Source organism: Chroicocephalus ridibundus, chromosome 3 (genome assembly GCF_963924245.1).
Source record: "Chroicocephalus ridibundus chromosome 3, bChrRid1.1, whole genome shotgun sequence".
In the NCBI taxonomy this organism is placed as follows: Eukaryota; Metazoa; Chordata; class Aves; order Charadriiformes; family Laridae; genus Chroicocephalus; species Chroicocephalus ridibundus.
Window position 1 is genome coordinate 5,432,379 of NC_086286.1, and position 25,948 is coordinate 5,458,326.

Consider the following 25,948-nt stretch of genomic DNA (forward strand, 5'->3'; position numbering starts at 1 on the left):
ACCTCTGATTTATTTCTCTTTTAACTTGACGTAAAACTAGAGCTCTTAGTACACTTTGGGGATTAGAGCCTGCAACTGCATGGGGATGTGAACTGCCATCTCCTGGGTGGATGTAGGCAAGACTCAAGCCAGACCACTGCCCCGATTGAGCTGAGTCCGATTCGAGAGCCACTACCTCTAGCAGAGGGAAGGAACTGCCAAGGTATCTTGCTTTCGTAAAACTCAGCGTCAGGAAGCAGCTGGGAGGCCTGCCAGCTCCTATACAAGCGGTGAGCCAGGAGCCCCTGCATGTCATGGAGGCAAGACCTCACCTTCGGGCATTGCAGAAATCACCTGCCACATGGACGGACTTAGTGTAAAACAAGGAGCGTAGCTTGGCAGCGGAGGGCATTATGTGTGATCTCCTGCCAGCCTGGAGTGGAAGCACTGCTGGTTAAAGAGAAGAGTAAGAGACGTCGTTGGAAACATCAGGTCCTCCCATAATTGAAGCAATTATTTAAACAGGTAACTCAAGCTAATTACATAGTTTAGCCTTTGCAGCTGACAGTTCTGTTTTTCTGGAAGCAAGATACATCTTTTTTAGAAGTTTCTCTAGGGCCTTGTCCTGGCACCCATAGCTGCATTTCCTGAGTTGTGCTTTCTTTGGATCTCACAGTGCCTTAGCCGTATTCCCCCACCGACAGACCCTGGATTCTGCCTCAAGAGTCCCTGCTGTTGGGCAGCTCTACGACCGTTTTGTTCTAAGAGCTTCCACTTTCTTCCTCCCGAGCAGAATGCAGAAAAAAAATAAAGATGTAGGAACCGCAAATAGTGTTTTACCATACTTTTTATCTTCCAGTAGCTGCTGTGCTCTGAGAGATTAGCATTGATCCATGATAATGAAGAAAGAGCCGGGGGGGGCGGGGGGGACACGGGGAAGAGACAACCATACTATCTGGTATGAAATTGTCCCACAGAGGGGGATATTCTTGAATGATGATCGTTGTTCAGCATGTCCCTCTTGTCATTCTTGATTTTCTATCATCAGATTTTTTTAGACATGCTGAAGTTATTCCATTAGTCCATAAGGGAGCTGTCAGGATGGACACATAAAATTTCTTAATTCAGTTTAGGCTGATTAATTTTCTCTATGAGAACGAGGGGAGCGCAGAGCTTCCTCCCCTGTGGAGCGGAAAAGAATGTAAAACAGGAAGCTATCAGAGTATACTAGTATTGTTTCAGAATTCACTATGAAGCATTATGCCTGAAACATCTGAATGTTTCAGGCATACCTACAGGAGCATCTCCTTAGACAGATTTGTTGAGGAGTTTATGTGCATGAGACCTCAGGTAGTGTGGGTTTTTTTCCCCCGCTGTAACTGAGCTATATTAATTCTTTAACAACTGATTTTTACTATGGGACGTGCTACTGAGATCATATTACTTTGCGCATGTGGACATTCCTCAGAAGGAAATGATATTTTTCTCTGCTAGATGGTAGGATGTTAAGTGTGTGCTTCACCCTCTCAGAGTAGTTACTGGATGAACTAAAGTTGTCAGAACAAATTTGAGACCTCTCTTCACTGCAGTTGAGAGGGCACCTTTTGTCATTGCTCATTATTTGACTTGTTGCACAAATGTAATTGTAGCGGCCATTATAGATGGGCACAGCATTAATCTTATGGCTTTGTTTGTAATTTTTTCTTTTTTTTTTGCAGATGTGGAAGGGTAGAGGTGAAACATGAGGCCTTCTGAAAAAGGTTTATTTATCTTCTACGTGAAGTTTTACTGTGACTTGCTTATCGTGTGTAACTTTAAAAAACTTTTTTTCAGAAATATGAGACTATTGGTTTTACTAGGACTTTAAAATCTTTGCGTTTTAATAGGCTTTAAAACTACATTCCTTTCTGAGAGAGAGCGAGCCTTCCTTTTGGGTTTTTTTGATAACGGTCATATTTCAGAAATAAGATTGGTGTATAGGCATCTTCTGTCATTCCTGAAATGTGTCGGGTAGCTCAGGAGTGTGTGTGGTTGGTCAGAGCTTCAGCACATCCCTTCTAGATGGTCCTGCCTAGTCTTTGCTTTGCCACCTACTGTTGGTCTGTCTTGGTACTTCCCAAATTTACGAGCAGAGGGACAGAATTGTTATCCTAATGGAAAAGTCAGAGAAACACTCTCATATCTCTCGGAGGACTGGGATACTAGAATAGTGCTATGTAAAGATGTTAATGAGGTAGAGGTAACAGCGGGTTTTGTGTGGCCACAAAAGAACACACAAAAGTCTATACAGTCTTTTTAGCCAGAATTTTGTTCACCGATTTGTAAGATCTGCTGAACAGACTTAAGTTCTCCAAATACAGACAGTTGCCAAAAGCTGATGTCATGTTAATTTTATCTTAGTTTTAAATAGAAACTCTATATATCTACTTCCTTCTTCCAGAATCCTCGGTTCAGAGGTTCTCTCTACCTGCTTGCATTTCACTCTGTGCAAAATGTGTATCAGCTGTTTTCAGCGTGCTCCGTCTTTTCTGTTACACATTTCATGTTTGGCGAGGTTTCAGAACTTACTTGACCAGACTTTATGCTTCTCTTCCCAGCTCTCTCTGTTTGGTTCACCTCTTCTTTCTAAAAAGCACTGCCCAAAGCAGGATGGAGTATTTCAGCCGAGACCTGCATAGTGCTGAGTAGCACTAGAGTGGGTTGTCCTTTGCCCTTAACATTATTTTCTTAAGAGATGGCTGGCATTTTTCTAACTCCCTTTAGCTTTAATTTTACTTCCTTTAAAGTTGCTATTTCTGAGTACAGTTGTTCTCTCCTGAAATCTGTGATTCCGCTGTTCAATTTCCTGCTTTTCCTAAGTCCCTTGATTTCTACTGTTTTATGATCAGTATAAATGAAAACTTCGAGTTAAGATACCCTAATGTCTACTTAAACTACTTCCAAGGTGCAGCAATGTTTTGAGTATTGTTTTTTAATTTGCCCCACAGCAATATGAGAAGAAATAATATTGGAGGTAAAACAAAGGCTTGTGAAATGTCCACAACTGTTTTTCCCATGCATGAGCAATGGGTCTAATGAAGCCTGATTTCATCTTGCTTTGTGTCCGGCATCTTCCACCACCCCAAAACATCCCAGCTTGCCTACCACATTCTCACTTTCCAGATAGGTAAGAGACAGAAGGTGCTGAACCTTATTCAGAGCTACGTTGGTGCTGGCTCGTGGGCCATTACACTTGTACTTGTGTAATTCACTCCAAAAATGGTTAAAGAGCCAACTTATTGCTGTCTTTCCTTCAGCACATGGATTTGGATCTCTTTGCGCTATCAAGATCAGATTTTCCTGAAGCTTTCAGGAAAGTTCTTATCTTGAAGACCTCTGCTCTTCCATCAGATTTGATTGAAATTGGTCTATGAGCTCAAAAGCTATTAGAGGGTACTTGCAGACTGAGGGGTTGCATGTGGGCATACGCCATAGCTTTCTTAGAAAACAGGTTAAAATTGTTCAAATCCAAAGGCTAATCCAACTGACTTTTTGCTTCTTGCTATGCATTTGAAAAGATGCCTTCCTCTTTGCTGAACCAACAAAACATGCTTCAGCGACCCCTTTCCCTCAGTATTCTCGCACCTGATTTCTGTCTCTTAGATTTATGGTGTGCTCCCTTTTCCTAATTCCCGTCTTTTCAGCCAAGAACAAGAGCCTCTAGGTGTGTGTCTCTAGGTATACGTGGATCTACTGATGAAAATTAGTGCATGGTGGGATGAGGACTTTCCATTTTGTCTATATGTAGATTGCTATAAAACCTGAGGAGAGCATTTATTTAAGGATGATTTCTGCAAACCTGATAGTTACAGCAGGTTCAGAGGAGAGAAAGCCAGGCGTTCTCATCTTCAGTGTTACGACTTAAATAATTAATGGAACAACTTATAAAGAGTATTTTAATGTACGATGTACTAAAAAAAAAAGTATCAATTTAGTTCTAGATTATTTTTTATTCATTTTCAAGCAATTGAAGTAGAATTCAATTATTTTGTTAACTCTAAGATTGAATTAGCCAGTTTAATAACGGTTCATGAATATCGTTACAATTAAATAGACATTAAGAAGCCATCAAGGCCCAGATCATCTTTTCCAATTGTACAAGGCAGAAATTGAAATCAGTGGGAAGAGACTACCGCTTACAGAACTCTCGTACCACTTCTGGGGTCCTGGAGGAGTCTACCTGTAAGTTCCTCATAGGTATAGAGGTGGGCATTACTTAATCATGACAGATTGAAACCACCTTTTCTTGATATTTTCCAAAGAAAAAAGTAGCTAGAGAAGGATGTTACTTTTTCTGTAAAGTTTTAGGTGGGGGAAAAAAAAACCCTAAATAATTAATTGGGTGTCATTTGTCAAAATATATAGAAATGCCTTTCTGCCTTAGGCACAAGTTGGTGAGTCTAGGTTACTCTGTAAACTTTCTGAGGTTCTCGCAAGATAATTTCAGGATAGGTGGGTTGCAGCCCTTGTCAAGTTGTTAAATTAAATGGTGCACTGATTTGATCACGTATGCCAGGTCTGATGCGGGCTTTGGTATAGTCCATCTGACTAATTATGCCATGGGCACCGCTGCCAAGTTGCCTAACTATTATTTAAATTAATTCCTGTCTTCTTGCTTAAGACAGCTTCTCTTGTGTTTGACGGTGTCAAGCTATTCATTTTCTCTTTTCTCAACGTTACTCCCACTGTGATGTGCTGTGACACTATTGGCACGTTTATAGGATGGCTTTCTCCCTCATCTTCCTTGAACTCTTCTGTCCTAAAAACCTATGTGCTATACAACGAGTGAGTTTATTCTGAATGTTGGGGTTTTTTTTCCCTAGGCCTCTTTTTTTGATGCTTAAGTCCTATCCTAGCTCAGAGAAGGTCCTTGTATACCCGGATGGTTGCCTTCCTTCTGAGTTTTTAATTCCCCTACCTGTAAAACTAGCAACACAAATCCTGATTGCCTCTTTCCCAGCTGCTCTGGAGACATTCTGCTTTTCCCATCATTAAATTCATATTTTTTTATTATGGTATTTCATACGACTATCCTCTCCATCCATGGTATGCCAAGAGATCTGTATTAAAATATAATTTAAAAGTAGTTCATTACCTCAGAAGAGCTAACATAAATACAGCTAAGACTCTGATTGCATTAACAAAATTGGTAGTGATTTTTCTGTCATCACCTTTCTGAAATATGATACGCTATTTCTTGCAATAATAGGAATGTCTTGGAAGGCATGCTGTTTCAACTTAACCTGTGCAACTCTCAGAATAATTAGAATAATGTGCAAATTATTCTAATGATGTGCGACTTTCAGGTAGGAAACGTGAATGCTGCAAATTACATTTGTGATCCTTTAACAAGGGACCTGATGTATTATGCCTGCCAGAAGCCTTCATCAAAACTGGTGCTGATATCTCAGGAACCAACGATGGCCTGAGACCGTTCCTGAAATTTTAACACATTAAGACTGAAGCTCCTGCTGCATTTGGCAAAATCCAGGAAAGTCCAGGAATTCCTTATCCATTCTGATAGGGAATATGTGTCTTATTATTAAACTGTTTCCATTTGTTCACCTATGCAAAATCCTGCCCCTGTTTGAGGCTGTTGTATGTATAATGGAAAAAGCTCTGGGATGCAACGATGGTTCAGTTGTGCAAGTTAGTGCATAAGGCCTCTCTGTTCACCTATAGTGTTTTCTTCACAAGGGAATTTTGCAGGGAGAGCAATTTGATGCTAGTTAAAACATTTTCTGGTGTTCTTTACCAAGTCACTGTGTGGGAAATTGAGTTGGTGGATTGCCTCATGTAGATTTTAGCTCAAAACCCACACTGCGCAAAATCGCTAACAGTCTGGTTAGATCATTTCAAGTATCTTTCCTTTCGGTTACAGTCTTGATCCCAAAAAATATCAGTTGCTTGTCAAAAATGTATATGAGATCCATAGAATGAATTTCTAAATGCTACATCAGTTCTGTAAGAACTTTGCTGTGTTAGTAGATTATCACCAGCGATGCGCAGAAACTTACAGCCTTTGAAGTGATACCACTTCATCGTCATCTTTTTGGTTTGTTTGTTTATTCTTAAAGCCAAAGCCACAGGATTTGAATGATCAGGAGGTGGTATGATGTGGCCAGGCAGCGCAAATCTTGTAGCTTACTATAAGCTTTGGAAATAATAGCAAACACTTGCTGCAACTTGACGCCATGAACTATGTCAGGATTGCTGTAACCTAGGCGTTTCATCCAGTTCTTTTGTCTGATTCAACGTGCCTGGCTTTCTACTCTGTAATTGCTGTAAGGTTAGGAAATACCTTCTGATGTTTGTACGTATCTCTCTGGGTAGTGAACTTCATTGTTTTGTCTCTAATAATTTGAAATTATTAAGCTCCATCTTTGCCCTCATGGCTTCCTAGTTATGTTGTGTTGAGCCCACTTTGAATTTTCTGGGAGTGGTGCAAACAGAGTAGTAAGTGGATCAGGCATAAATACCCCTTTTTCTTTCCCATGCTTCTTGCTATTACTTGCAATGTACAGCTGTAAAGCCATTGGGAGAAGAGCTTACTGTGCAGGTTTTTTTATTTCCTGTGTACTTGTTTGATGTAAGTGCCTTAACTGATACTATCTGATACCAACTATGGTTTATATTGCAATTTCTGAAACTTACCGTTAAAAGTAGTCTTTTCTTAGATTTTTATCCCCATCATCATATTGTGTTTTCATGGTTTGCTACTGGCGTTTGTCCTGAGTCTGTGTGCATGACTCTAAGCTTCTGTGCTGTGAAGAGGTGTATGTGGCTTTTCTTTTGACAAACACTGTAGGATGACCATTCTGCAGTGGGCACTTCTGCTTGCTGGACTAAGCTCATACCAGATGAAAACATGTGCTGATCTGTAGGTTTTGTGAAAATTGCACACAAGTAGACCGTTTAAGAGTTGCGTATAAACGTTCATTGATGCCAGAATGCACATTGCTTGTAGTGTGCGCAGGGCTACAAATTCAAATCCTGACATACCAGGCTAAGAAACGTTCTTGAATGAATACAAATATCTGCATAAAGATTTACAGAACTAAGACAATGAAACGTGTGCCTTCCAAGTTTCTTCTAGTTTGGACCTCTCGCCACTGCTGTCTCTAGATTTTTGTCGGCTTCTTTTCTTCCTGAATGTTATTTATGAGCAAGTCTTCTGCATCCTTCCAACCTCTTATGTTGCACTCAAAAGTATCATTTTAGCATCAGAGTAAAGTGTTAGTCTGAAAATTATATAGTGAGGGTGTTGTTTTCCTGGTTATATAACAGTGTTTTCTATTTAACACTATATTTCTAATGTGCTTGTCATTCACATCTGTATTTTTTTAGTGTTAGTGTCATGGTGTTGCAGGACTTGATTGGTGCTGACAGAATTTATTATGAGGTGAATATGTTAGAGTTTCACTTGTGCTCAACTGAAAAAATGATACAAGTCTGGAAGGTGAATGTCCTGTCTTTTCACACCTTTGTTGGTATTTGCTGACGTGAATTTGTGCAGAGAAGCTGCAAGGTTTTAATCAGTAAATTTAATTGCCTTACTACTAGGTATATATTTTTTCTTGAAAGTTCAGCAGAAATCAATAATCACTCTAAATAAGGATTCTGCAGACACACAGTAACAAGAACTAAAGGTTTTTTGGCTTGTTTGCTATTTATAGTTTGCGTTATGTGAAGATTATACTTTCTTGTTGCTTTGTCACATTGCAAGAGGCCCACTACCTTCATTTAGCACCTTCTAGACATTTAAGTTTCACAACTATTTTTAATGTAAGTCTTGTCTGTATAGCTCAGTAAGCTATGAATTCCCCATGTAGCCATTTTTTAGTTTATGTTTTAGAAACTTGAGCCTGTAAGATCTGAAATGTGTTGTAACAGAAAAGAAATGACATACTTAAAGGATATCATTGCCAGTAACTGAAGAGATTTGTGTCAATAGCACATTCATTATAGGAATCTTCCGATTTTCATAATTTCAGTTTCCTTTTTTCTTTTCCTGGGGACTGCATACAATCGTTAAGAATCCCCCAGAATCTAATGGATGCCTAGGTAGGGTGGTTTGGGGAAAACATAATGATTATGAGAGTCAACCTGGTGAGTTTGCATAGAACCTGACAGTTTTATTCTTTGACACCCAGCCTTCTGGTGACAATGATCCATAGGGGACAGAATTGCACACCAGCCACTTCCAACTATGACTGTCCCGTGGCAAGCTCTGAGCGGAATTCAGCTGGACCATGCCCTTCTCATGGCTAAAATGGGACCCTGTGATGCCCCGTCTTCAGCTTCTGCTCCAGAAGTGTACAGGCCTCTATAGGTCCTGTCATCCCCATGTGGCTGTGTCATGCATCCTAGGACGTCTAAAATCACCTACGTTTAGGGTCTTGTCCCAGATGCTTTTCTTCTAGTGTTAGGGAGGAAACATCTGTGTAGAACCAAACCATCTGCAAGCAATCAGATGTTGCATCAGTGATTATCAGTCTGTTCTTCTGTCAGGTTTTGGCTATAGCAATGCACTGTCCTAATTTGCTCAAGATTTCAATGTTGCCTTGAAATCTGGCACATATTGAGCAAACGCAGCTATCAGTTCACAGTTTTCAACACCTATCTATTCATATACATATCTGTCTTAGAAGCTTTATGTAGATCAGTCAGCTTGCATTGCTTTTTTAATAGGCTGTATGCAATAACATGATAACATCTGATCCAGAAACAGAAGAAACTTTCTTCTTAAATAAAATAAGGGAGAGTAAAATTAAAGTTTCATCTGCTTCTGGATCAGATTTTATTCCTAGAGGGGAATTCATATTTAAAGACAAAGACTTTTATTATTCTCCCAGTAGTTTTATTTCAAGGATATAGCTGTCTGCACCTACAGCTACGGAAGTGGCCATAATAGCTCAAAAAATATTTAATTAAGGAGAGGTTTCAAAAAGCAGATTGGGATTTCTGGATTTCTTTAGAGTTTATGTTGTCTTTACAAAACAGACTTGCATGAAAACATGAGTTCTCGGGTCTCAGTTTCCTTGACGCAGTTTACTCCTAACTTACGCCAGCGTAAGTGGTTAACTCTTTGCTAGTAAATTAATCGGGGCCAGCACATGGGTTTAGTACTGTGACACTACGTCCATGCTGTTCAATTCTTAGTTCTCCCCTTGATACGAATCTGGCTCATGCCAACTAGCACCATTCCAGAGGCTGCAGGACCTAAATGCAGTGAAAATTTCTCTCCTCGCTTTAAGGGTAGTATGGACAAATAGTTAAATGTTATTCATGCGATTGCATAGCTATCTTTTATTTTTCTTTGCTAGTGCAAATATCATGTTTTGTAACTATTCTTTATAAAGGTGTTGCCAGGAGTGTGCTTAATAGATTTCGAGGTTAGTTTACGTTATTATTAGAGCAAGCTATTTTGGTAAAGATTGTGTGTCCGTTGCAGTCAGTATTTTATACTGATGCCCATTCTAGTAGCACTGTTAGATTTCTTGTTAGTGATAATTTCTCCATTTTAAAAACTGAAGACATTTAGGAGGGGATCCTTCATTAGGGGAGAGTTTCAAAATACTTTGCATAACTACAGAATATGGGGATCTGAGAGGTGTTGCACTGAAAGCTGACTTTACTGCATTGACTTCCTGTTGACTTCCTTGGCATCAAAGTCTTGCCCAGGAATTCCCTTGCTGTGAGTGTCCTATTGGAAACCCATGTGCGGTTGTGGTTTAAAGGTGCTGCCAAATCTGTTGGCATGGGTTCTCTGTAACTATGTGCTAGAGAGGGATGAGGCTGAGCTCCCAGTGTGGCCTTCAGTATCAAGAGGGTCCAAGACAGCATGGTCTAATAAGATGAGCAGAGACTCAACACACAGAAGTTGCATATCCTGATTGTGCTTTTGGTTTCTGAGAAGTCAACGAAATCCTAGATTTGTCAGCTTCCATGGCAAAACATCAGTTCATTTTGGATTTCATCTATAGCCTTTCTGCGATGGATGTCTTTACATTGCATTAGTAGTTTCCTTGCATTTGTGCCTGGAAATTACACTTGCTCTGTGGCAGACTACTGACAAACTATTCTGATTTGGAAAGCCAGCAGAATTTTTAAAACAAGCCAATAAAACGTGGATTAGCATATCACACAAAGGGTATTAATTCAAGATTTTTAAAGGAAGCCCAACAAAATTGCTGAGTAACTCTGGACTGCTGCTCAAGTCTTTTTGCCAGAGAAATGGGTGGTTACAAATAAGATGAGATTTTTGAAAAGGTGCCTAGAGAGATACAGGGAAGGGAGTCCCCCAGCGATCTCTTATTGGACCTGTAGTCTCTCACATTTTCACCAATGGTCTGGAAAAAGGGGTGACGGGGAATACATGACAATATGTGTTGACAATAGCGAAGTCTTCAGGGTAGTGAAAAATTAGCTCTGGAGCGCAAACATTGCAGAAAGTTCTTGCTGGTGGTGTGTAATGCTAATGAAAGAGTAGACGAAATAAAAAACAATGAATGAATCAGGGGGGGAAATGATCCTAAGAGTGCACAAATAACAGCGTGCTCTAAATTAGGTATTTATTGCAACCAAGGAAGGATGTATTTAATCATAAGAGATTATTTCTGAAAATGTGAACTGTGGCAAAAAGACAAATAGAATGCTAACAATCTTTAAAAAAGAAAAACAGAAAACAAGACAGAGCATCATTTGCAGATGTATGAATCCATACTGTGTCCTCAAGTGTTGTATGCAGTTCTAATTCCCTTTTTCTGCACCTCAAAAAGGTATTATTGAACTTTGCAGAGTGAAGAGAAAGTTGAGCATTAAAATATATTACTTTTTAAAAATTTTTTAAATCTGCGTAAGGACAAGGACACTAGACTAGAATTACATAGATTAAGATTCTTCACCTTGGGAAGAGACAAGTGGAGAGGCAGAAGTCATTTCAGAAAATTGAGTTGTATAATTGGTTGAGTAGGAAGGCTGAACAGACAACAATGGGCAAAGTAAATTGTCAAATGAAATGATCAGGCAATTTTACCATTAAAAAAGGAAATACATTTTTTACAGATTAAATCAATTATCAAAATTCACAGTTCTTTTCCACAGTATTTGTAGGTTCAAAAATGATAAACAAATTCCGAGTTTTCTCCTGATGGCTACTAAATGTGATAACACAACCCCAGTCTCATGAAATCTCAAAGCCAGCAGTCACTGGAAATTGGGAGAATATACTGAGGAAAGCATCATTCATTCTCTGCTTTTGTTTTTAGAATCTTTGCTAAGTCATCTGCTGCTTAGGATTGCTACAGTTGATGTATGGAGCTAGAAAATGGACTGTCTACTACAGGTGTTATTACAGATAATAATACACTCGTGAGGGTACAATTCAGCAGAGCACCTAGTGTGTAACTAGTGATCTCTGAATCATTTCAGGCATGTGTAGGAGATCTGCTGTGTTTGATTTTGGTGCCAGCAACAGCTTAATTACATCTGTCTTTGCTGTCTAGGTGCTTTAAATGCACAGTCTCCAATTCCACCTCTTTCTTCTCAAGTAAAACTTTATGGTAACAGCTAAAAAGTCAACAGTAATGTTGACTAATGGCAATTAACCGTTCATCCACTGACCGTTTAGGTTGACTGAAACTGTTGAACTTCCTCGTGATGTTCAGTCAGTCACTCGTACACCAATGCCTGGATTTGAAGTGCTGCACAAAAGCATTCATATTACCACTCTCCAGAAGTAGCAAATCCACTTGTTTTGGTTACTCCAGTCCTGAGACTCTTTCTCTACTTTTTGGGATGGATGAAATGCTCTTTGTTGTCCTCACTTTAGTTTTTAGGCAAGATGTCACTGTATTTTTTTGAATTTGTTCTCCCAGCCTTGTACTAACCTTGGACTATTTGAAGAGTCTTAGTTTCCATCATTCATAGTCTGGAGAATGTGGGTCAGTCTGACTCCACATTCTTAGTACTTTACTCCTATTGATGCCATTTACTACTAGCTGTTTGTGTTAAGGATAGTAGGTGACGGTGGTTACATGTCTAAATACATATGTCATACTGACTGCATAAAACAGCAGCAGCTGAAATGAGAGTTCCACAACAGAAGAGTTTTATTGTGGAAGAAGAGTTTTGCAACTCAGGAGTCTGATAGGAGCTTCCCTATTGCTTTACCAATAAAATATATAACAACAAAGTGTTTCTTAATAAAATTGATAAACAGAATCACCATGCTAATTCTCTCCTCCGGGCTCAAGTGCGTTATCGCATCATCACAGCTTGACAAACTACAATGTCAATTGAATTGCGATAGATGACCATAAGCATACTCTTAGCCCATGGCAAATATCAGGTAATGTGACAGAGCTTAATCCTTGATGAAATACCAACTTTATCTTGTCACTCTGTGCACACAGCTGTTGTGGCTCACGTGAAATATAACTTGGAATCATGAAATGGTTTGGTTTGCAAGCGACCTTAAAGATCATCTTGTTCCACCCCCCCTGCCATGGGCAGGGACACCTCTCAGCCTCATCCGGCCTGGCCTTGAACGCTTCCAGGGATGGACCATGTATTTAACTCATCCTCATAAAACATTTTTCGTGGTAAATATGTTGCCCAAAAAGAGCAATTAGCTTGAAGTAGGAATGCATATGTAGCCTTGCTTCAAAGGTGTACCCTCACACGGTGAGAGCCAGCCCTGCATTCCTTCTCCCTCACAGAGTGATAAGTCTTTGCAAGGTCTAAATGTGTTTTCTGTTCAGTCTGGCAACAATGTTTTTTGGGTTTTCTTCAAAATCTTTATATTCTGTCTTGTGCCCAACACCTTTTTACAACTTTTTTTCTTTTTTTACTTCCCCCCCCCCCCCTTTCTCTCCCAAGAAACCTTTGTGAATCCAGGATTCGACAGCAAGTTACAAACTAAATCAACATCTTTTGAGGATAAAGGCATTTTAATGTAGCATGAGGATGAATAATATTCTAGGTCTGACAAGTACCGTGAATTTGCAGTTGTTAATATGATTATTCTACTTCAGCTCGCTCATTACATAAATAGATAATCTACTTTTTTTCGTTCATCCGTCCCACAGGCAGCAGCGTGTTTATGGTATTTCTTCATATGTTGGTGGTCTTGCTTTATAATATGCTAAAAAATGTATGTCTTGTGTCTCTTTTTTTTTTTTTCAGATGGCACTATTTTTGTTCGGCTTACATTTTGTCATTTTTGAATTGGCATGTTGGCTGTTACTAGACAGTAACTAACTGTAAATGCCATGATATTTTGCAGAAATAAAGGAGTTAGCTCTCTTCCAAAGAATAATCTGATAAGCCTACTGAGTGTATGGTTGGGGAAGATTGCAACTGAAAAACTTAATTTCTTTAGAAACTTTAGAATATTTTCAAGACAAAATATTTTGTCCACACACAGTTGTAAATTTAGAGAAGTCGTTCACAATAAGGACGCTAATTCCAACAAGCACGGTGACTGTGTGTCTCTCCTTTATTTAATCCCCCCTCCCCCCCTTCCTTTTTTTAAGTATCCTTAGAAGTATGGAAGAGGTCGCTGAAAATATGATTAAAAGCGTTTGTGAAATCGGAACAGAAATAAGAGGCTGGGATCATAGCTGTTTGGGATACTTCCTCAGATCTGAAGAACATCATGGCAAAGGTGCCCTATTTTAGACAGGATTTGTTGCACGTAGGTTAGTTGCTGCAATGGGTTACACAAGACTTGCAGAAGCATGGGCGCAGTGTAGGTGCGTTTTTAATGCTGCCCTTCCCTTTTTATAGCTCTGTCTTGCAAGAACAGAGTATCGTGGTTTCCATTTAATCACCTTTGAAATAATTGCCCAATTACACAATAATATGTGGCCAATCTTTCATAAGTTTCATATGTTTCAAAATAGACAAGGGAGTGGTGTTGAAGACACCTGCAATTGAGGACATTGGTGGAGAGGAGAGAAAATAGAAGATACTTGCAGTGGTCAGTAACAACTGCAGTGTTAAAGGTCCTCCTCTTCAGGTATAGGTTGCATCAGCTGATACACTGTGAGGTCTAAATGTCTCTCCTAATTTGTGGCGTATTAGAGAAAAAGATTTGCCTCGGGGCCTAAGGTCTGACGCTTTGACGAGATGAAATGTATTAATCACAAGTTTCTGTTCTATATTTTCAGAAGAATGGCATATCAAATGGAACTCTCTACAAAAAAAAATTTGTTGAGCACTTTGAACAGGCGCCAATGTATGTCGCTGTTTTTACTTTCCTGGGTTTTGGAGTGGGAACAATATTTGGCTACCTGCGAGATTTTATGAGAGCCTGGGGACTAGAAAAACGCAACGTTGCTACAGAGAGAGAACAACAAAAAGTATGTATGAAAAAGACATGTATCCAAAGCTGAGTTTTTGCCTACTTGCAAGTTATGTACAATAACCTACCAAAGTAACAAGGCAGACAGCTTTCATCTTAGAGAGGAACATTGCATAGGGATGGGAGGAATGACATGCACTGCGGAATGGTTAAACACATGCGTATGAATATATATATGTATGTAAAATCATAATTTTCACCCAGAGGGATGTTCACCTTGTTCTAAGATTGCCAATCTCAGCAAAATAGCATCTCAGGGTATTAGGTAAATCCACAGAAAAAGAAAACTCAGAGAAGCCTTATTGTTAAATATGCCATCTCTCCAAATCTCTTAAATACCAATTTTTCTTTGTCCCGTCTGGCTATCTTACTTTGTCCTTCACGGTGACAGGGAGTGCTAACATCTTTGTAATTGCTGCCTTACATCTGCTGAAGTGCTGCTCACAGAGCACTCGGGAATCATTGTTCCAGCACAAAGTGAATGTAGCCTGAATTCTTGCGAGTCCTGACTTAGAAATTTTTTCATCCCACATAGTTCTAAGTGAAACTTGCACCTCAGCAAGCTCAGATACCTTCTGACTTTGTGTAGATTATTATTTTTTTTGTTGCTCCACCTTCTGCGTGCAGTTTGAGCCATCATTTGCAATAACACCAGACATAATAGAGGAAAAATGCGAATAGTGTTACTGTTCCTCTGGCAAATAAAATTGGCAAAGTTCTTTCCCATTTTGGCTTTTCAAAGATGCATGCACTACTTAATGAAATATCGTGGTGCAGTCTTTTTATCAGCATTCTCATGGAATATCCTTTTTGATACACTTAATGATTTGGCCATTTGTTGAGCTGTTTTGGTTCCAGACATGCCAGTTAAACCTTTTTGCCGTCCACCATGGATTACGTGTTCATTGAATTCTCCAGTCCCCCACATATGTAACTACGTGCCATGTTATTTTATCAGTTTATTGTATCCAGTGTCTAATGTAGCTATATTGCTGTTTCATATAAAACTTTGTTTAGATTCCGTACCTTTCTTTTAATTTAATTTCCAAGTAAAATCCATAGATAGAAATTAATTGTCAGCCAAACTAGTTGTCTTAACTGGCTGTCCGTATGTCCAGTCTAGGCCAATAATGCCCAGATCAATTACATTGGACGAGCTTTAATCTAATGTATCCAGCATTTCATGAAATCCGATGAGTTGTTTATCCTAGGTTTGCAATCTGCTCCACACATAGCAAAATGCTCAATTTGAAACATCTGGTTTCTCCAAGTGAAAGAATCGTGAGTTCTGGCATTTCCAACTTTCCAAATATTGGACTGGAGAATTAGGCCAATTTGTTGACCATTAAAAAAAAACAAAACCAAAACACCACCACCAACAAAAAAAAAAAAAAAAAAAAAAAAACAAAAAACAAAAAACAAAAACAAACAACAAAAACCCCACCCCCTAAAAAAAGCCAACACTGGATTTCAAGGGAATTAAAGTAAGAGATTTGCTGATTGGAGTTGTTTGTGACAAAGGAACATGTTGCTGTTATAGCTCTCTGTTTATTAATGAATCAGTTTTTCCTTTTTTAATGGGAATGACTTGTGTACAGAAGCAGACATTTTCCTAGCAACATAACCCTGTGCATGTTTTCAAACCAGGACTTTGTGCCACTTTATCAAGATTTTGAGAACTTTTACACCAGAAACCTCTATATGAGAATACGGGATAACTGGAATCGTCCAATTTGCAGTGTCCCTGGGCCACAGTTTGACCTCATGGAACGCGTTACAGATGATTACAACTGGACGTTTAGGTGAGTCAGCTTACAATCTGCAGCCGTCAGCTTCATAAGGATACTCCTGATACATCTGCGAAGCACAGAAAACTGCATTTAGCCCCTCGTACCTAAATCCTTGACTAATATACATCAACATATTTTTCTCTGAAATCAGTACTGTGCTGATAATCTGTCCCCTTCCTTCTGAGTGTTGTTTGGAAATGCAGCATGGAAGGGACTGAACGCTATCACAAACGGGTTTTGTTTGGCTGTCTCAGAACAAGTAAGACTTCTTACACTTCATTTATAATAACAAACCTTTAGTCAGAATATTACAACGCAATTTGTTGCATCCCTTGGTTAGGATTTAAATCAGAATTTCTTGCATTGCATAAATGTTGCTTCTTACTTACACAGTGAGTCTTTGGCAGTGAGTTTTAAGCAGTTTACACCTTGAAGATTTCAGTGTATCGCAACTGTTACCGAGTTAAATGGATATGGAAACTCACCACATAGACAATGTGTAGGTTGACTGTATTTCAGCTTACTGAGAACGTATCATAGTGTTTCCCACACTATTTTCCTCGTGTAGTTTCTCCGTGTGTGTCTGAACACTCGTGGCTTTCTGGAAGCTGTTGACAATTCACTTGAAAAAAATAGTATCTATAAGTTGTTCCCTATATAAAGTCCTGGCTTTGTTTGCTTTTTTATTTACTTACATCTATAAAAGCACCATTTCACCTAACACCGGTATATTGCCATCTACAGCTTGAATCTGGAAAACATTCTGAGCAGGATGCAATAGTTAGTCAGGGAAACAGAAAGGCTGGACAAACTTTTGGGATGTTAAAGTATGAGGATTGTAAATTCCCAAATAGGAGTTTGACAGTGGAACAAAATTTGGTGGGAAAATTTTTTGAGTTTTTCTGTTCTATTTATTTGGGATTGGAGGGAAAGTAGCACTATTCTTTAAAATTTGCTTTAATTATAGGTTTACAGGAAGGATTATCAAGAATGTAATCAATATGGGTTCTTATAACTACCTCGGCTTTGCAGAAACGGATGTTAATGCTTTGAAAACTGTGACCATAGAGTTACAAAAATATGGGACAGGAATCTGCAGTACCAGACAGGAAATGGGTGAGTAAACAGCTGGGCAGCCACCAAAGTTTCTGTAACTATATGCTTTCTCTTACAGATACCTTGAAGGATTTGGATACTTAGAGAATTTTAGTCACATCAACAATTACTTGTTTCACTATTAAAAGTGATGCTGTGTTTTATTCATTATCACATGAGGATTTTTTTAAAAGGAAAAATGTTATTGATTTTTGGGAAAGCACAACCAAACGTGTCATATAGGCCTGGGATTTTTAATGATGGAAAGTAACAGGCTTGTTTTTAAAAGAAGCAAAATAAACATTGAGACTTCAAGAATGGTTCTAGGGCAAATTTAATTGCATCATAGATTTATACCAGTTACCACATACAGAGTGTTCTGATTAGTAAAATGACCTTTTACATATTTTTTTTTTAATCTCATGTTCTAAGAATACATTGTAATGTTTCATGAGACGTTAATGGGCACAACATAGAAATTTCTAGTGTGCCTCTAAGGAATACATTCATGAAGGCTCCATCTGATTTTTTTGGTTTATACATGCTTTGCGATTTGTCTCCTTTTTTGGTTCGTAAACCACGTGTAGTGTTATCTTCAATTGTATAGTTTTACACAAAGCCTTGCATTCCTAATGGCGCAATCAGCCTGCATTTCAGAAAAAAATAAAAATAAAAATTGAGCCATAGAAATGCAAGGGCAGGTTTGTCTTCAGGCTTTATCTTTCTTGGGAGCTATCAAAAAAAACCCAAACAAGGTAGCATGGAGAAGTCTTCTGTAGACTTCTTTTCCCCCCGCAATCCAGCAACCGGAAATGTTTTCATTTTGTATCTCTCAAAGAAAATTCTTTTCCTCCAGAAATCTTACAGAAAAAAATATTGTATTTCATTTGGGTTTTTGTTTAAAGTCTCATTTCCAGACAAAAAATAACGCAAACCTTGTCATCTGTTTCTTATCTTGTCAATAACAAGTATGCCAGTGACACCGCTTAGAGAGGGTTTACAGATTTGACCCTACTTTCCTTTTATAGGTGACCCATCTGGTGACTGCAATATATTTAAACATTTTTTTTGCATGCTTACCAATTTGCATGCTAAATTGCATGCTTGAAAGTGGTCACCATTGCTAGTCATCTAAGGTATTGAAGGAACATTTCTCTCTGTCTTTTTCTCTTGGATTCTGTTTTGACTGAGAACATTTCAAGTGGTTTTCAGTAGGTCAAAGATTATGCCTGGCGTTCCTCATTCTTTGCCTTTCGAGTAATTTTTTATATGGAAGACTTGCATAACTTTGACTTATTCTCAAAGAAAAAAACCTTATGAAAAGATTGATTATGTCTTCAGATATTAAAAATCTTATTAGTTAATTTCATCTAGCCTGTTTTGAGAGCCAATGCATACAGATTTCTCGAACTTCCTCTTCATCTGAACTTCTGTGTTATTTGAAGTTATTCGAAGTATTATTCGAAGTTATCTTGACAAATTGAGCAAAGTTTTAGATTCATTCTAATTGCTTTCACAACTAATAGTCCCATGAACTTCATTCAGACTATTCTCAATGCAAGAATGGGCTACGAATAAAGAACAATGTAAAAGTCTTGTCAGGATCAGCCTTTTAGGGAATGAATTTCAGAGAAAAGCTTGGACATTAAGACTTATTAAAATAGGAAGGCAGAGTGTTAAGACCTGGCTTAGATGGTGTAAATGAGTAGTCATAGCATTTTGTCCTAGGTAGCTAACAGAGAGCCTGTGTTTCTGTAGTCAGTGGAGAGAGGGGTTGCTTCACAGAGCAATTTTGAGCAGTTCTTATTTCATTGGCCCTGGCTCTGTTGGAACCTGTCTACCGCCAAGAACCATATCAACAACCTAAGGAAAATAGCTTCTTATTAGCAGTGTGGGTACCCTCTTTTCTTCTCACTTTACCCTCTTGTGCTGCTGTAGCTCTGTTCTGGTTCACAGTTGAGCAGATTTGAAAACTTCTATCCAAGTTAAATATATATATATACACACATATACTCAAGAGAGAGGTAGGGAAAGGTCTGTATGAAAGGTCTTACCTTTTGTAATTATCATTTGCCATCTTCATGTTAGAAAAACAGAAGAGAATGGGTTTGTTCCTGGGCAGATAACATTTCAAAACTTTTGTTATTACTTTGTGGTGAGCTATAGGAGCCAAGGCTATATGCCTGTGGGGCCTAATCCAAGAGAGCATGTGAACAACAAGGAGAGGTGCCATGCTTGACCTTCTTCCCACCAACAAGGATGGCGCTGGTGGGATGTGTGAAGCTCGAGAGCAGCCTTGATTGCAGTGACCATGAGATGGTGGAGTTTGAGATCCTTAGGGCAGGGAGGAGGGTGCACAGCAAACTCACTACCCTGGACTTTAGGAGAGCAGACTTTGGCCTCTTCAGGGATCTGCTTGGAAGACTACTGTGGGATAAAGCCCTGGAGGGCAGAGGGGTCCAAGAAAGCTGGTTAATTTTCAAGGATCCTCCTGCAAGCTCAGGAGCGATGCATCCCAACAAGGAGAAAGCTGGGCAAAAATGCCAGGAGGCCTATGTGTTTGAACAAGGAGCTCCTGGAGAAACTGAAAAAGGAAGTCCAAAGGACTTGTGCAAAGCATTTGATGCTGTCCCGCACGACATCCTTGTCTCTAAATTGGAGAGAAATGGATTTGACGGGTGGACCACAGTGGATAAGGAACTGGCTGGATGGCTGCACTCAAAGATCTGCAGTCAATGGCTTGATGTCCAGGTGGCAACCAGTGACGAGTGTCATTCCTCAGGGGTCCATATTGGGACCGGTGCTGTTTAACATCTTTGTCAGCGACATGGACAGTGGGATTGAGTGCACCCTCATCAAGTTTTCTGATGACACCAAGCTGCAAATCTCATGAAGTTCAAGAAGACCAAGTGCAAGGTCCGGCATGTGGGTCAATGCAATCCCAAGCACAAATACAGGATGGGCGGAGTATGGATTGAGAGCAGCCCTGAGGAGAAGGACTTGGGGCTGTTGGTTGATGAGAAGCTCAACATGAGCCATCAACGTGCACTCACAACTCAGAAAGCCAACCATATCCTGGGCTGCATCAAAAGAAGTGTGGCCAGCAGGGCAAGGGAGGTGATTCTCCCCCTCTGCTCCGCCTTTATGAGACCCCACCTGGAGTGTAGTGTCCAGCTCTGGGGCCCCCAACAGAAGAAGGACATGGACCTGTTGGAGCGGGTCCAGAGGAAGGCCACAAAGATGCTCAGAGGGCTGGAACACCTCTCCTATGAAGACAGGCTGCGAGAGCTGCAGTTGTTCAGCCTGGAGTAGAGAAGACTCCAGGGAGACCCTCTAGCCCCTTGCAGTACCTAAAGGGGGGACCTACAGGAAAGCTGGGGAGGGACACTCTATCAGGGAGTGTAGTGACAGGACAAGGGGTAATGGCTTGAAACTGGAAGAGGGGAGATTTAGATTAGATATTAGGAAGAAATTCTTTATTGTGAGGGTGGTGAGCCCCTGGCCCAGGTTGCCCAGAGAAGCTGTGGCTGCCCCATCCCTGGAGGGGTTCAAGGCCAGGCTGGACGGGGCTTGGAGCAACCTGGTCTAGTGGGAGGTGTCCCTGCCCAGGGCAGGGGCTTGGAACTAGATGATATTTAAGGTCCCTTCAACTCTAACCGTTCTATGATTCTATGAACATATTTATACTTTCAAGCTAATTGAAAGTACTGTTCTGCTTATGTGCATTTAAGTGTCTGGCATGTTTGGGGTTCTCCCAAGATCTCTCTCAAAGCAGTGAGAGGTGTCTCTCTTTGAGAAGGATCATTCCACTGCTTTGAGAAGATTTCAGAGAGGGGAAAACAAAGAAGAAACAAATAAACTTAATGCGAGTGAAGTTTGAAAGAATACATGATGGTAAAACTGTCCTTTGTGGTCTTCTGCCTAAACTCCTCCTCTTATAACTGCACAGACTGTGGAGTGGGTATAAAATGCTGACATATCAGAAAGTTGTTGCAGGTAGTTTGCTCTCAGAACAGGTTAATATGGATGTTTTAACATGGTGGCTTATATCTTTACAAAATTGTCTTTTATTAAGGAAACTTAGTGAAGCTAAACCTTGCTAAATATAAAGCAGTCATTCTACGTTCCCAGAAAAGTAATTTAAGACTGTGTGTAAACGTAGTTCAGAAAGACAGCGAGAACTGTGGAGTCCTGCTCAGGCTTTCTCTAAAATAATAATGCGCATGCCTCTTGAACAGGCATTCCTGTTTAAGCACAAAAGCATACAAAACTGATAAAAACAGTATCTGGTCTTCCTTCATTTGTCCTCCATAAAAAGATTTTAAGGCTTTTAACTCCATTTTTAATTCCATGCTCTTTTTAAATTATAATAATAATAAATCACTTTCTTAGCATAACAGTGTCATTTAAGACACATTCCTGAGGCTTTTGTGGGACTTTGATTCTGAAAGAAAGATATTTTCCTTTTTTTAAGACCAAGCGAACTATTCTCCCTTAGGAGCAAGATCTCGAGGTTTTAGGTGGTAGTTCCATGAGAGCATTAGCTTATTGTTCAGTGGTCAGAAAGCAAATCAGATACTAGAAATTATTAGGAAGGGAACAGAAAGCCAGCCGTAGAACCTCAGTATCCTACTGCATAAAGCTGCGGTTTGCTGTCATCTTCAGTACTCTGTGCAGTTCTGGTCAAAAACGTTTAGCAGAACTGGCAAGTGTCAGAGAAGGGCAACAAGGATCATCAAAGGCCTCAAGCAGCTTCTGGGTGGAGAACTGTTGAGCTAGCTGTCTTCAGGTGTCAGAAATGCCTTGACATCTGGCTCAGAAAGAGCCTAAAGGCTCTATAGAAATCTTCAAAATTATGTGTGGCGTGGAAGAGTGGTCAGGGTTGGCTCTTCATTGTCTCTTCCACTATGAGATCTACAGGGCATTGTATGAAGTTGGTAGAAGGTTTCCGTCTAAATACAGGAGGCGGCTCTTCCCAAGGAACAAATTGTAAAGCAGGCTGCAGATGCTGAAACTTTACACTCCCTTGCATTCTAGAGGATACTGGCTACGTACAGAGGAGAGATCATTGATAGTTACCAGAACTATTATGTGATTCAGGATGTCCTTATGTTGAAGTTAGTTAGAAGCTGGGATACTACTATGTATATGTTTGTCCTGCTTTCATTCTTCCCCAGACATCCACACAAAATCACTGTCAGATGAAGGATTATGGGCAAAAGGGACTTTTTGGGTGGTGCGGTGCATCTAATACTATTTTTTTTTAGCATTATTTTATGTAATTGGTTGTTTAGTATTAGTTTATATTATTACTTATATGCATGTGGCCATTGCTGTACAGTCATCAACACTGGACCTGTGGACTAGCAAATTATTGTACAAATTTGGCTTCAATCAGGAACATACACATTCTTGTATTTTTCTGAAGTTGGGCAGTATTTGAATAGAGGCAGCATATAAGGAACCAATGAAGCAGTAACCTGGCTGTTTTCAGTGTTTCTGAGGACACTAAAATTAAGAAGACATTAAGGGAAGACACTTAAAAGAGAACTGTAAGAGAGAGTTGCACGTATGCTTGTGAACGTGTTCTAAGAGTAGTAGCTTTGGTGAATGCATGAAAGTGGTTGTTTGCAGATGGTAGGCAGAAGGCAAAAAATGCTGATATCATGATCTGCTTAGAGGTGGAAGACTTTTCACTTCTGGGTGGTACATGGGATAGAAGTAGTTCCTGAAGGATCTTGGCAGCAAAAATTTAAGCATAAGTGAGATCCTTCAGAAAATTTCAGAGGAGCTGGAAATGTAGAACGAGGACCCTCTTGGTCAGAGGGACAGGCCGGGAGGAACGATAGGACCATTCATCTAGAATGGCAAGAGCATTCCGAGCGCATCTGAGAATGGCAAGGTTGAACCTACTGAAATCAGAGCAAAAGATGCTGCGTTAACTGTGTGAGGTGTCAAGGGAGAATACAGAGAGATCTGCGCCTACCATATCTGACAAAACTGACCATGGGTGTCCTTTAAATTAAAATGGCTTTTGGCAGCAGCACTCCTTCCTGCAGGTGCAGAAAAAGTCGATTTTTTTATTTCTTTGGCTAGTTCATTATAAGTCAAGAAACTAATCAGGACATGAAAAAGCAGGAAGTTTTGTTTTCCAGGAATAAACGTTGAGTCTGAGGCAATAGGTCTTAAATGTTGAAGGATTTAAGTAACTGGAAACCAGCTATTCAAGTAATTACATTAGGGTATTTCTACCCCCAAAAAAAATCTCTGTACTGTGTTTTATTTATGTTTTATTTTAATCTTCATCTCAAAAGTGTTCTTTTTTAACTTAATAAAAATGCTAACAAATATGAATCTAACGAAATTTGAAATAGCGTGTGTTCCCTCTAGATAGTGAAAAGAATGACAACTTGTATGTGAAGCCTTTTTTCCCCATGCAAAGCAATGTATTTTAATGGCTAGGGTTGGAGTTGGCTACTGTTGGGGGCATCCCGTCATTCTTAGGTTTATAGCCAGCCTTTTCTAAGCAATGTAACTTCCAATTATTAAGGCAGAAATATACAAATAGTTATTTAACACTGTTTCCTGCTTGCTGATTGCAGATGATAATAAAAGCAGTGGTGTTACACTTTTTTTAAGATAAGGCCGATTATCATGCCCCGAATGCTCCCGGGTTTAGCTCCAGGGCAGTGTCACATGAGCAGCTAGAAGTTCCAATGCTCTATTTATCTAACTCACCATTTTTCCTTATGGAGATGATATACATGAGTAACAGGAGCAAATGTATCATTAGTTGCTACTTAAGCAGCCAGGCAGGATTCCTGCCTTTTTGAAATCCTTCTCCTGTGATTATGCCTTGGACCAAAAGGCAAGATGGAGCCTGCACACAGCTCTTGCAGGGTGATTCATTCTGGAGGGCACGGTTAGGAGGTTACCTTTTAACGCCTAGCTTGCACTCAGTTGGAGGGCTTTTTGTTTGTTTGAGGGTTGTTCGTTTGTTTTTTTTTTTACATTTGATTGTGATCTGATTTCTAAAAAGCAGACCTGAAAACCTCTGCCAACATTTAAACTACAAAAGTAGTTCCATCCTCTTCACTTCCTTCTGTTAGGTTTTAAGGCCTAATATGAATTTCTAGCAGCATTTCAAGAAAGTAAAAAATAGTTATTTGGCCGTTCTTTCTTTTATACCACTTTGTAGCTTTGATTAGGGCCTGGGATTGTTTTAAACTCAGTACTGTACAAACACAGAAATAAATGGTCCATTTTTCAGTTAGGAGAAAGAGATAAGGAACTAAAGTTCCCATAATTTACAGTTTCCAAGTGGGAGCTTAAGGAGAAATACAGCCACATAAATGAGAATTAGTGTATGTGTATATATCATAACCTTGGCTACTTTCTGACAGGGTATGTTATAAATTAGCAAACAGTTCATGAGAGGAGTTTTCCTTCTTTGTCATCTCCTACTGACATCGTTTTCCTTTCTGTGCCCAGCCTCTCATAACTAACTGATCCAACTTATGATCAAAGGTTCAAGTTTGTTCCTGGTATTTCACAATTGCAAAAGTATGCTTTGCAAAGCATGATTAAGCTCCGGACAGTCCGTCTTCTGGCAGGTGGAACCAAAGGCATCAGGAGTAACTAAGGGTTGTGTGACCTGTTTAAAACCTACAATATCTCCAATATATAATGTTATCTATGTACACGCAAATATTTGGACACTTAAGATACTGCCGTCCAGGCTTTGGCATGAAGAGGCTGGACTTCAACTGTAAATTTTAGCCTTGTGTTTTTGTAAAGGAAAAAGGCAAACAAAACTGGAAGATCTAAATTAAACTGGAAGTTTTGTTAAAATGAATCTACTCTTTTCTGAGCATCAGTGAATTATGCAGGTACGTTGGTATATCTGTGACACCTGCAGCACCTTTGTGGTATGAAAGCCCTATCAGCTGGTAGCAACATTAAGAAAGCCTGAGCATTTCCTTTCTTTCAAATGCTTCCTCAAAACCTACTTCTTTTGAGGCTCTTTTATGCGCATGCAGTGTTAAATGAGGCAACTACGTAACATTACTCTGTGCTTCTCCTCCTCTCTTTTGCCAATACATATCGTTCTACAATTTTAGGCTTTGCTCTCGTAGTGGGCTCTGTAGGACAGCGATACCATCTGCGTCATCCGCTCTAGCGGAATGTGTGAATAAACAGGAATCTTTCCACATCTTCTGCTTCTTCATCCTTCTAGTAATAACTCATCCAGTCTTGCTTTTGTAAATGCGTGCATGTGTTTCAGTAATATTTTTTTCATCTCTGACAAATATCTTAGAGTGAGTTTATGACCTTAAGTTTCAAATGCGGCAGGGAAGTTTAGGTGTTTTGTTCTCTTCCCTGCCGTCCTAAGGATACATTTGATAAACTGTCATTTTCATAGAGTAATGGTTCTTATTCACCTTGGTGCATCACATCAGTGATCCATAGGATTCCCAGTTGCTGTTCATACGTGGAAGTGGCTTTTATGGAAATCTGTTCTTTTTCTTTCAAGGACTCGTTGCTTATATCAGTTTAATCCTCCAGCTTTTGTTTAACTTGAAGCAAGCAGGTATTTTCCTGTCGTCTTTGGGTCTCAGAATTCCAAATAAAAAATTCAATCAAAGGATACCGTTGCCAGTGTTGGCAGAGTAACCAG

The 25,948-nt window shown here is 39.5% G+C and overlaps 1 protein-coding gene across 5 annotated transcripts in view; it reads left to right on the forward strand.

Moving 5' to 3' along the window:
• SPTLC3 (serine palmitoyltransferase long chain base subunit 3) overlaps positions 1-25,948 on the forward strand; it is a 333,553-nt gene that overhangs the window by 238,632 nt on the left and 68,973 nt on the right. For all 5 annotated transcript variants that reach the window (XR_010070121.1, XR_010070120.1, XR_010070122.1 and 2 more), the window contains 3 exons: positions 14,193-14,384; positions 16,034-16,188; positions 17,144-17,292. Coding sequence is in view for 1 of the 5 variants with exons in the window: in XM_063327823.1 (XP_063183893.1) it covers positions 14,193-14,384; positions 16,034-16,188; positions 17,144-17,292 (496 nt within the window). In the remaining 4 variants the exon portion in view is untranslated. The remainder of the gene's footprint in view (positions 1-14,192; positions 14,385-16,033; positions 16,189-17,143; positions 17,293-25,948) is intronic.